Below are 11,485 nucleotides of genomic sequence, written 5' to 3' on the forward strand. Positions count from 1 at the left end.
GATGTCCACCACCCAAATAAATCTTTCATGACGTAATGCGCTGTGATAAGCTGCCAACTCACGAGGGCATCCAGTATCCAGTGGGGGCAGCCCAGTGGCGGGTGGGGGGGACCTCTCCATCTGACCTAGCTGAGAATGTTATATAACTAGGACTGGAACAAGAGAAAAGATCAGGAGCATGGCGGCCTGATCCCATTAGAGGTTTTATTTCATGAGCTTTCTTTAGTCTCGTTCCAAGACCTAAGAGGGTTATAGCGTCCTAAAGTTTGCTCTCTGCCTGCACCATCACGCATGTGGGGCCATTCGCGCATCTTGGATCTTCCTGGCCCCACCGCCATGGAGTTCTTTAGGATTTTCCCCTAAAAAAAAAAAAAAAATCGAACCCCAGCGGCTAGATTTGGAGCTAGACTGTTTGGAGCCCGCTAAAATCTTCAATCTTGATCGCCACACTTTCGGACACTCTTCTCCTTTTGGGTTGGATGATGGGCAATCACGGCTCCAACCTGGAGGACATCCTCGCCGAGGACATGCACCACTGGTACAACAAGTTCATGCGAGATTCGCCGTCGGGTCTCATCACATTGTTCGAACTGAAGACCATCCTGGGACTGAAGGGTATGACCGAGAACGCCAACGGCTACGTGGACCAGGTTTTCTTCACCTTTGACATGGATGGGGTGAGCCAATCCTACTTTAACTTTGACAGATCCCGTTTAGCCGCACGAAATCTGGAAGGCAGATATCGTGGGCAGTGTACTGTCTTCATTTGCAGTAATACCAAATACTTTTGCCATCCCAAATCACAAAGTGTTTCAAACGAAACATTGTTGTCAGCTCGCTGGCTAATTGGCTTAAAAAGTGATAGCGTGCACAGCCATTAGCCTGGCAATGATCCGATTGGATTCAGGGTCAAATGAGGCTGATTAAGGGCCTTCCGGGTTCAGTGAGTACAAAGAAGGACGACCAGTTCTTGTTCAGATGATGTCTTTTTTTTGGTGGGATACCAGGAAATCACACTTTCTCACCGTACAGGATGGTTATATCAACTTTGTGGAATACATCGCTGCCATCAGTTTGATGCTGAAGGGGGAAATCAACCAGAAGCTGAAGTGGTACTTCAAACTCTTTGACCAGGATGGAAACGGAAAAATTGACAAGGAAGAGTTGGAGACTATCTTCTCGGTAATTAAGGTGCACAATACCATGCAGAAACTTTACCCTTGATGTGGAAACAAAGGTTTTATTATGTATTTTAGAAAAGAACTCCAAATTAAGAAATACATGCCTTTTGTTGAACACACTGCACCGATGCAGATTTGATGTTCAGTCATAAAAATGTCAATGTTGTGGTTCTTTTCTTTTTTTCCTCATTAAAAAAAACATATTTCACCACAACTTTCCGGTAACTAGAAATGTCTCAAAACACACGGTTTTGGCTAGACAAAGACTAACACTGTCAAAAGAACTAAATTCCAACTTATTTTGAAAGTGTGAGTAAGGCACGTGCTAATCTGTTGAATCAGATCAATGCATCAGGAAGTGGCGTGAACTGGGTCCACTGACCCTGACCTAGTTTTGACAGTCCGGTTTAAACTCCCCCAACCCTCCGATGAGGATTCTAGTTGGCTGTGGAACATTTAAGCACTTGATTATAAATTTGGACAGTAACCTATAAGATTATTTTTGACGATAAATTGGAAAACGTTTGGCGTTAACGAGAGCATTTAGACTGACAAAGAAGTATTTATTAGGAAACGTGGGAATAGTAATAATAATTATCATCATCATGATCATCGTTGTCAGTATTATTATTATGATTAAATAATCTGTGATGGCGAGTGTTAGCTACTGTGTTTTTGTCACCCCCTACAGGCCATCCAGGATATCACGCGAAACAGAGACATTGACCCCGAAGAGATCGTCACACTCATATTCGAGAGAATCGACGTGAAGGGGGAAGGTAAAGCACGCAAAAAAAAAGAAAAGAGATTGATTGATTATTTTCCTGCTACTATGCTAAACTATACCTACCGAACACCTTCGTGCAGGTGAGTTGACCCTGGAGGAGTTCATCGAAGGTGCCAAAGACCACCAAGACATTATGGACATGCTGAAGAACTTGATGGACTTGACGCCAGTGTTGCTCATCATTGTGCAGGGTATCAGGTCGTGAGCGGTGAGGCTGCCCGAAAAGCAAAACAAAAACTGGGGCTTTACAGAGTCACGTCAGTGATTTAGTGCCTCTATCTTGACTGAAATTCAGGAAAAAAAATCTAAACGAGCATTTTAATTTCTTAATGGCTTTAGTTCTTCAGAGCCACAATCAAAGCATCTTTGAAAAGAATCAACACTGTAAAAAAAATCGATGACGATGTATATATTACTTTGTTTTATATAGTGTTAAAAAATTGTGCCTAACACCATAAACTGTTGATTGTCTATACATACTTTAGATCAACAACAATCTTTAAAAGGAGAATTCACCTGCAGATTTATGCTGACGGGCAATGTTTTAATCTCAATCTCCAAATATCGTCGTTGGCACTATTCTGCAGTGCATGCTGGGAGTCTCCTCTGGCTGATCTCGTTTGCTCTGATCCTCTTTAAAAGCATCATCCATTTGATTTGTAACAGTGATCATTCAGGTTTCCTTCCGACAAGTAGTCCTATCGATTTTAGATTCATTTTTCAGGAACACAAACTCAAAAAGATGTCTAAGACATTTGATGTGAATAAACGGCTGAACTGAGTGTCATCAACGTTAACCGACTATGTAATTGGGATTATAAAACTGTGCAAATGGAGAAATAGATAGCCCACCTTGTTAACACCAGCTAACAAGTTACAAATTAATTGCTTAAAGTGGGTAGAAATGACTTGGTTGAAGTATAGTTGAACTGGTTAAAATCACTGCAAACTGCAAATTCATCTGGGTGACGCAAACATGTTTAATAGTCACTTAAATTAGTTAGAATCCATCCCATTGCTCAACTCACTGCTAACTGACAAACTGAACTCGTAAAAAAAAAAAAAGTACACTTAATATCGAAGAAGGAAAAATCTGTGCTGTCCTTTGAGCATCAGTGCTGTTATTAAAGAATCATAAGAATTGGTTAATATGTGCTATCGGAGTAGAAATGCTTGAAATAAGTACTAACGTGTGAACTAATCTCTAAACTTGTTGAGTTTAGTGCAAACTGGCACACTCACAGTGGAAGTAGTTTAAAATGAGAACAGACCATCCTAAGCTGCGGCCTGCTTAGTTACTGATGGTAAACAGGCTAGCGCCTGTACTAATGTTCATTTGTGCAATTGATTTCTTGCAGTGAAAGTCCTGATAAGAAGGTCATTGTAACTACTTAAATGTTGTGTTGCCTTACCAAAAAAAACAACAAAACTTTTCAATGTTTCTGTTGTTGTTTTTATCCTCTTAATTACTGAAAGTTGCTTCATTATCTAGCTCTGTCCTTAAAACTGCATGAAGCTGAAGTTGCCGCCACAGTCGCATTCCACTCTACAGCATCATTTACTGGTAGCTTTGTGTCCCATTGCCAGAAAAAAACAAAATGGTGTTGAGGTTCTCATGTGTTTCACACTCTACATTTTGCCAGCTCTCAAATGAGACCCAGGTTTGACACCCAAGCCGAACAAATTTCATGAAGCTGCAGTACTGGAAAAAAAGACCTCCATTGTGTTGTCAGTTGTTAATTTTAAATACTTGGTACAACTCCGGTACATTTTTGGGTTAAAATATACTGATGAGATGTTTTTGGCTGAAAAAAAAACCACAATTTATAATAAGGCGTTTTTGATTTTTAAAAAACGACCATGTAGGAAGGCGTTTTTGGCCGAAAAACGACAATGTACAGTAAGGCGTTTCTAGCCCCAACAAACCATGTATAGGAAGGCATTTTTAGCCGAAAAAAACACGACCATGTATATAGTAAAGCTTTTTTGGCTGAAGAAAAACGACCATGTATATAGTAAGGCGTTTTGGGCCGAAAAAAAAGGACCATGTATGTCGTATACTAAGGCGTTTTGGGCCGAAAAAAACTGCCACGTATAGTAAGGCGTTTTTGGCTGAAAAAAAACCCAAACATGTATAGAAAAACGTTTTTGGCCGAAAAAAACGACCATGTAAAATAAGGCATTTTTGGCCAAAAAAACCGACCATTTATAATGAGGCGTTTTTGGCCGGAAAAAAAACGACCATGTATAGTAAGGCATTTTTAGCCGAAAAAAACGACCATGTATAGCAAGGCATTTATTGCCGAAAAAAACGACCATTTATAATGAGGTGTTTTTGGCCGGAAAAAAAACGACCATGTATAGTAAGGCATTTTTAGCCGAAAAAACGACCATGTATAGCAAGGCATTTTTAGCCGGAAAAAACGACCATGTAAAATAAGGCATTTTTGGCTGAAAAAAAACGACCATTTATAATGAGGCGTTTTTGGCCGGAAAAAAAACGACCATGTATAGTAAGGCATTTTTAGCCGAAAAAAACGACCATGTATAGCAATCCATTTATTGCCGAAAAAAACGACCATTTATAATGAGGCGTTTTTGGCCGGAAAAAAAACGACCATGTATAGTAAGGCATTTTTAGCCGAAAAAACGACCATGTATAGCAAGGCATTTTTAGCCGGAAAAAACGACCATGTAAAATAAGGCATTTTTGGCTGAAAAAAAACGACCATTTATAATGAGGCGTTTTTGGCCGGAAAAAAAACGACCATGTATAGTAAGGCATTTTTAGCCGAAAAAAACGACCATGTATAGCAATCCATTTATTGCCGAAAAAAACGACCATTTATAATGAGGCGTTTTTGGCCGGAAAAAAAACGACCATGTATAGTAAGGCATTTTTAGCCGAAAAAACGACCATGTATAGCAAGGCATTTTTAGCCGGAAAAAACGACCATGTAAAATAAGGCATTTTTGGCTGAAAAAAAACGACCATTTATAATGAGGCGTTTTTGGCCGGAAAAAAAACGACCATGTATAGTAAGGCATTTTTAGCCGAAAAAAGCGACCATGTATAGCAATCCATTTATTGCCGAAAAAAACGACCATTTATAATGAGGCGTTTTTGGCCGGGAAAAAAACTACCATGTATAGTAAGGCATTTATTGCCGAAAAAACGACCATATATAGTAAGTCGTTTTTTGCCGAAAGAAACGACCATGTATAGTAAGGCATTTTTAGCCCCCCCAAAAAATACCATGTATAGCAAGGCATTTTTAGCCGAAAAAAACGACCATGTATAGTAAGGCGTTTTTGGCCGGAAAAAAAACGACCATGTATAATAAGGAGTATTTGGCCCCAAAAAACGACCATGTATAGCAAGGCGTTTTTGGCTAAAAAAAAACAACCATGTATAGTAAAGCGTTTTGGCCGAAAAAAACGACCATGTATAGTAAGGCATTTTTAGCCCCCAAAAAATGACCATGTATAGCAAGGCGTTTTTTTGCCGAAAAAAACCGACCATGCAAAGTAAGGCTTTTTTAGCCGAAAAAAACGACCATGTATAGTAAGGCATTTATTGCCGAAAAAACGACCATATATAGTAAGTCGTTTTTTGCCGAAAGAAACGACCATGTATAGTAAGGCATTTTTAGCCCGCCCAAAAAAGACCATGTATAGCAAGGCGTTTTTAGCCGAAAAAAACGACCATGTATAGTAAGGCGTTTTTAGCCGAAAAAAGTGACCGAAAAAAACGACCATGTATAGGACAGCATTTTTAAATGAAAAAAAACGACCATGTAAGGCGTTTTTGGTAAAAAAAACGATCATGTATAATAAGGCGTATTTGGCCCAAAAAAACGACCATGTATAGCAAGGCGTTTTTAGCTGAAAAAAGCCACCGAAAAAAACGACCATGTATAGGAAGGCATTTTTAAATGAAAAAAACGACCATGTAAGGCGTTTTTAGCCGAAAGAAACGACCATGCAACATTCTCCAGTCAGTTTGGGTCTGATTGTCTTTAATTAAAAACAGGAAGTTAAAAAAAACATTTATTCAGGACAATAAACAATAGGACACAAACACGCTAACACACACTGAAGCACTGTTAGCATTAAAGCAGAAACTTTATTGCTCCCTTGAGGGAAACAGTTCCGGCAGTCCTGCTTGTTACCCAACAAACTTCACAATTCAACGCAGGAATCAAGCCCCAGACTCTCACAGCTGTTTGGACTTTCCGCTGTCTTGTCGCAGCAGCGTGACATAGAGACGCAAGAAGGAGTAGCAGACGCCGAGCGCGGCGTACACGGACGTGGCCAACAATGGGAGGAAGGGAAGCCTTTGGTGCCACGGCGACAGAGGAAAGACAAACTCGCAGGCGACAGCCACCACAGCAAGACCTGACAGGTAGACTACCTCCAGGGGGTGAAGCAAAGACCCCCGCCCGCTGAAATGAGACAACAGATCAGAGTCAGCAATATTCTACAATAGGATGTATTGTATTTTTGTGCAGTTTGTAATTTTACTTGTGTGGAGGAGTAAAAAGTTCACTAAGAATGTCCTCATTATTTATGAAGACAAACATGTGGAATATTGTAAGGAAAAAGTTGGGATACTATAATAAAAAAAGGTTCAGAATAACCTTGTAATCTTCCAAGTAAGAAAATAGTTCTAGTTTACAAGAATAATGTATTAAGCGGAGAAACCAAATGAAATGGTCAGTAAAGTTTATTTTTGTATTTATTTTTTCTTTGTCCCACCTGTGGAGTCTTCCAAGAGCAGCGAAAGAAAAGATGGTGAACATCATCATCAGTGCACATTTGATGGGCAACTCTGCAAAAAATAAAAATGCAACTGTAATGAATCTGTTCCAGCAGTTAAGTTTTTTTCTTTATTTTAAGAACAATAAAACTCGACAAAATTGGGCTTAATCTGCATGTAATTTTGGCTTGCACTGTACCTGCCGGGGTGAATATCAGTGGGAACAGCGAGTAATGACCCGTTGTGCTCAGAATCAAGAAGATCCCAGCATCGTCTCTGCTCTCGACTGCCAAAAGACTGCATCGGAGGCAGACAAAAAAAAAAAAAACACATTCTCTAAATGGTAAACTTATATTCTACATAAAAAGGAAGCGTCAATGAAGCACCTGAGCGGCAGGATGGCGATAAGGATGGCTTTCTCGTGGACGTGCCAGCCAAACGCGAAAGAGGCGAGTGCACAGAGCAGCAGACAGCGCAGGAACCCGCGAGCGCCGCGAGGACGCCTCCAGATGGATGTCAACGCTGGCTAAGAAAAAAACCACATAGTATAGTAAGGCGTTTTTAAGCCGAAAAAAACAACATAGTAATATAGTAAGGCGTTTTAAGCCGAAAAAACCGACATAGTAAAGTAAGGCGTTTTTAGGCCGAAAAAAACGACTTAGTATAGTAAGGAGTTTTTAAGACGAAAAAAACGACATAGTATAGTAAGGCGTTTTTAGGCCGAAAAAAATGACATAGTATATAGTAAGGCGTTTTTTTTTACTATGTCGTTTTTTTTCGGCCTAAAAACGCCTTATGATACTACGTAGTTTTTTTCGGACTAAAAACGCCTTACTATACATTTTTTTCGGGCTAAAAACGCCGTACTATAATATGTCGTTTTTTTCGTCTTAAAAACGCCTTACTATATACTATGTTGTTTTTTTCGGCCTAAAAACGCCTTACTATACTATGTCGTTTTTTTCGGCTTAAAAACGCCTTACTATATACTATGTCGTTTTTTTCGGCCTAAAAACGCCTTACTATACTATGTTGTTTTTTTCGGCCTAAAAACGCCTTACTATACTATGTTGTTTTTTTCTAGTAAGGCGATTTTAGCCGAAAAAAACGACCATGGCGTTATTAGCCGAAAAAAATGACCATGTATAGTAAGGCGTTTTTAGCCGAAAAAAACGACCATGTAGAGTAAGGCGTTTTTGGCCGAAAGAAACGACCATGTATAGTAAGGCATTTTTAGCCCCCCAAAAAATTGACCATGTATAGCAAGGCGTTTTTGGCCGAAAAAATGACCATGTAGAGTAAGGCGTTTTTGACCCCCAAAAAACGACCATATATAGTAAGGCGTTTTTGCCAGAAAAAAACGACCATGTATATATAGTAAGGCGTTTTTGGCCGAAAAAAAACCCACCATGTATAGTAAGGTGTTTTTAGCCGAAAGAAACGACCATGTATAGCAAGGCGTTTTTTAGCCGAAAAAAAACCAACATAGTTTAGTAAGGCGTTTTTTAAGCCGAAAAAAACGACATAGTATATAGTAAGGTGTTTTTGGCCGGAAAAAAACGACCACGTATAGCAAGGCGTTTTTGGTGGAAAAAAACGACCATGTATATATAGTAAGGCGTTTTTGGCCGAAAAAAACGACATAGTATAGTAAGGCGTTTTTAGGCCGCCCCCCCGCCCCCATGTATAGTAAGGCGTATTTGGGGGAAAAAAACGGGGCGGGGGGTATCGGCCAGGCATTAGAATGAATATGAAATTGAAGAAAACAAGGTTCTGGCCCTAATTATTACAAAAATAAAAATAAGACTGACCAGGATGGACAGCAGAGTGCAGACAACTGTGATGGACGGAGTCACAGAGGGAAGGACAGAGTGCTGGAACTCGTGAACCAACCCACCCGTCATGGAGGCCCGAGGGAGCGTCGTCTCGTTCAGAAGCTTGAAACAAGCACCTGAAAAAAAAAACATTCATTATTTCCAAGTCTTCACCGTAGATTCCCAATAAACTGGTGCAACAGATGGGATGTTTTGGGGGGGAGCTTACGGAGAGAACACGCCTCAGCAGGACATTGTGCATTCACACAACAGTTGCGGAATCAGAATTAGATTCAATTTTATTGCCTCTGTCAGGGAAACGTACATTCACAACTTGGATGTTTTTGTTTTTGAGGATGCACAGTGTTTACTTTCGTACCCAGAGTGGCCAGGCTTTTATCCAGGACATTGTAGAGGGCCCATACGTTTGGCGCCCAGTAGGCATGACAGAGGCCTCGCTTGAAGGGGAAGAGGCGCGACAGCACTTGAGGAAGCTGACCCTTCAATATGCACAAAACATAGCAATTCTTTCGTCTGGATAACTATTTTCTGCAGCGCTTGTCCTCATTCGGGTCCACTCACCATGGCAATAAACGGGCCAAAGGAAAGAGCGCACACAGCCGCCACGATGCTGCCGAGGGTGAGCAGGCGAAGCGGGCTGAAGCTCCTCCATCTTATGGAGCCGTCTGCAGACAAAAAACACAAAGAGTGGTTGTTGTTAAGCCTTGGGGGTGGAAAATCTTTTCAGAAGCTGGGCCAATTTCAGTTTTTATGAAACAGCATGTGTGGGTTGAATGTTTTGTGTGTCAGACCGCGGTTGTCTTGTGTGAAGCAGTAGCTCCTCAACAGGAAGATGCCGTATGCCGGAGCCACGTACAGGTAGATGTGCTTCAGATTGAGGAGGATGGCAAAAAGCAGCGCCCCCTGCAGGTGCTGAGACTATTCAAGGCAGAAGGATCAGGTTCACCCGTGGACTTGACAGAGCGAGTAGGCTTTTTCGAGTCTTTTACCTGCAAGTGTTTGGAGATTGACAGCAGCAGGAAACCAAAGAGGAAACCGTTGTACTGAAAATGAATGTCTGAGAAAGGACATCAAGGAACCGCAGGACCATCATTAATTTACACATGATGTGAGTGTCTAAACTGCTCGCGTGCTTGAAATCGGGTGAAACCGCAGCATAGACATCAGGTCAGCGACTTCCTCCATTTGCTCTCGTACTTGATTAAACCGCACCTTGTATGCAACTAGTCTCTCACTTTGTTTCACCTTCTGATAACCGGATTTCATCCTGTTTTGCTGCCCCTCCTCTCCTGGGCAGTAATGTGTCAAGTTCAAGGCCGTGCTATTCTCTACCAGGAATCCTAGCTGAAGGATACGATCAACAATAAGAAGGCCAAAGTTCCAGAGTAGCAGCACAGCCAGGACAAAAGACGGATGAGTAAAGATGTCCCGAGTACCTTTCCGGTCACGAACACACCTGCAGCACCTGCACGAAAGACACCACGAATCAGTTTCACCATCTACTAAATGCACAAATATATAGAGATTTACACTGGGGGTAGCCACACTCACTCCCTGGCGCCATAGAAAAAAAGCAAGTCAGTGAAGATGACCGAAAGTCTCTGGAAGAGGACGGTAGCCGGACTGGCATAGTTCAGATTGCTCACAACCAACATCTTGTTGTCAAAGTGCCGAGCAACGTAGGAAAGGCTGAACTCAAACCAGGCGAAAAGCGGCGGGTAGTCCAGCGTCCACTCTGATGTGTTCTGCAAGGAAGAGGCGGGAAAATAAATGCAACACATTGTACAAATCAACTCCCAGGACAAACATTTAAAAGGACAAAGAGAAAATAAACGGTGATTTAAACTCACCTCATGATACCACCTGGACAATGGTAAGTTATGCGTGATGGCCAACCAATTCCTGTGCACCTCAAAGTCAGTGGAGTGACTAAACACAAATAAACAGTCAGCAAAATAAAATCACACATGAGATATAACAGAGTTTGTTACGTATTAATCTTTTTTTCGGGGGGGGGGCATATCCTTGCATTCATCCACAGTGCTGTTCATACCATGAAGGTAAAAATAAAATAACCTAAAAGTACACTAATGTTACATTTATGAACGGTATTGTTAATAAATAGACAATCATGATTACCCCGTCAATGAGAGAATGCTGTGATATAACACACATAGATTTGGAACTTACGACGGTACCTACATATGATGTATGAAGGTTACATGCAGATTTAACATGACCTAAAGGTTCCATTTAAATATTTACCGGAACTGAGATTTCATTTGAGTGAAAATCTACGACGCAATCCGATTTACGTACACGTTCATAACTAAAAGGAAGCGTCAAAAGCTGAAACAGCGACATCTTGTGAGTCTGGGCCCTCATAGCAACCATTTAAATACACACCATGTTAAGTTTGCAGTAATACTACTGTGTACATGTGACAATATTTAATTTGAAAAATTTACACTCAACATGCATTTTTTATCTTCGACAACTACACCATACTGGTGTTACGATGTAATATCGAGCCAGTCAGACTGTGTTAACCAGATGCTAACAGACTACCCTGGAGGTGTTTTAAACCACCGTATGACTCAAATGAACGAAAAAGCCCACATGTCCCCGTTAAAAGATAGCCGACTCACTAGGCGTTCATAAACAGAGCTTTGAGCAGGGAAACCCCCAGAGCTAATAATGGAAACCAGCTCCCTTTTTCCACCGAGGTGGCTGCCATGACGGCTCCGTGCGGTTTGAATTGAAAACTTTATTGAAAGTAAGAGTAAGTGACCACGTTCTATGCAAGGCGGTCCTGTTCACACGCATTCAGCTAAATATATGCTATATTTTAAATAAAATCCAATAACATTGAGTCCCACATATGATAGCGGGGTCTTTTTTTAAATGGTGGCCAATTGTGTCT

At 41.0% G+C, this 11,485-nt stretch overlaps 2 protein-coding genes across 2 annotated transcripts; one reads left to right on the top strand and one right to left on the bottom strand.

The window, feature by feature from the left end:
- The first annotated feature begins 111 nt into the window (after window positions 1-111).
- Window positions 112-6,371, top strand: guca1d (guanylate cyclase activator 1d). The gene is made up of 5 exons (XM_052047556.1): window positions 112-677; window positions 1,033-1,182; window positions 1,873-1,960; window positions 2,049-2,176; window positions 6,221-6,371. The coding sequence occupies exons 1-4, from the start codon at window positions 480-482 to the stop codon at window positions 2,171-2,173; spliced, it is 561 nt and encodes a 186-aa protein (XP_051903516.1). The 5' UTR covers window positions 112-479; the 3' UTR covers window positions 2,174-2,176; window positions 6,221-6,371.
- On the bottom strand, window positions 5,967-11,345 carry alg8 (ALG8 alpha-1,3-glucosyltransferase). Its single transcript, XM_052047540.1, has 13 exons — window positions 11,211-11,345; window positions 10,413-10,491; window positions 10,114-10,307; window positions 9,918-10,027; window positions 9,552-9,619; window positions 9,354-9,480; window positions 9,124-9,227; window positions 8,921-9,041; window positions 8,539-8,678; window positions 7,114-7,253; window positions 6,927-7,024; window positions 6,727-6,799; window positions 5,967-6,413 (listed from the first exon to the last, which is right to left on the bottom strand). Exons 1-13 carry the CDS (start codon window positions 11,297-11,299, stop codon window positions 6,185-6,187), a joined length of 1,572 nt encoding a protein of 523 aa, XP_051903500.1. The 5' UTR covers window positions 11,300-11,345; the 3' UTR covers window positions 5,967-6,184.
- Window positions 11,346-11,485: the final 140 nt, after the last annotated feature.

Source organism: Hippocampus zosterae, chromosome 16, assembly GCF_025434085.1.
Source record: "Hippocampus zosterae strain Florida chromosome 16, ASM2543408v3, whole genome shotgun sequence".
NCBI classification, from domain to species: Eukaryota; Metazoa; Chordata; class Actinopteri; order Syngnathiformes; family Syngnathidae; genus Hippocampus; species Hippocampus zosterae.

Bases quoted from the DNA above. Each gene is read 5' to 3' on its own strand.
- guca1d (XM_052047556.1), top strand. From the start codon at position 480: ATGATGGGCAATCACGGCTCCAACCTGGAGGACATCCTCGCCGAGGAC. The intron at 1,183-1,872 runs GTAATTAAGGTG...CACCCCCTACAG, and splicing joins AGTTGGAGACTATCTTCTCG to GCCATCCAGGATATCACGCG. The intron at 1,961-2,048 runs GTAAAGCACGCA...ACCTTCGTGCAG, and splicing joins AATCGACGTGAAGGGGGAAG to GTGAGTTGACCCTGGAGGAG.
- alg8 (XM_052047540.1), bottom strand. From the start codon at position 11,299: ATGGCAGCCACCTCGGTGGAAAAAGGGAGCTGGTTTCCATTATTAGCT. The intron at 10,028-10,113 runs GTGAGTGTGGCT...TCTTTCGTGCAG, and splicing joins TTTTTCTATGGCGCCAGGGA to GTGCTGCAGGTGTGTTCGTG. The intron at 9,481-9,551 runs GTAAAAGACTCG...TGCCTTGAATAG, and splicing joins CAATCTCCAAACACTTGCAG to TCTCAGCACCTGCAGGGGGC.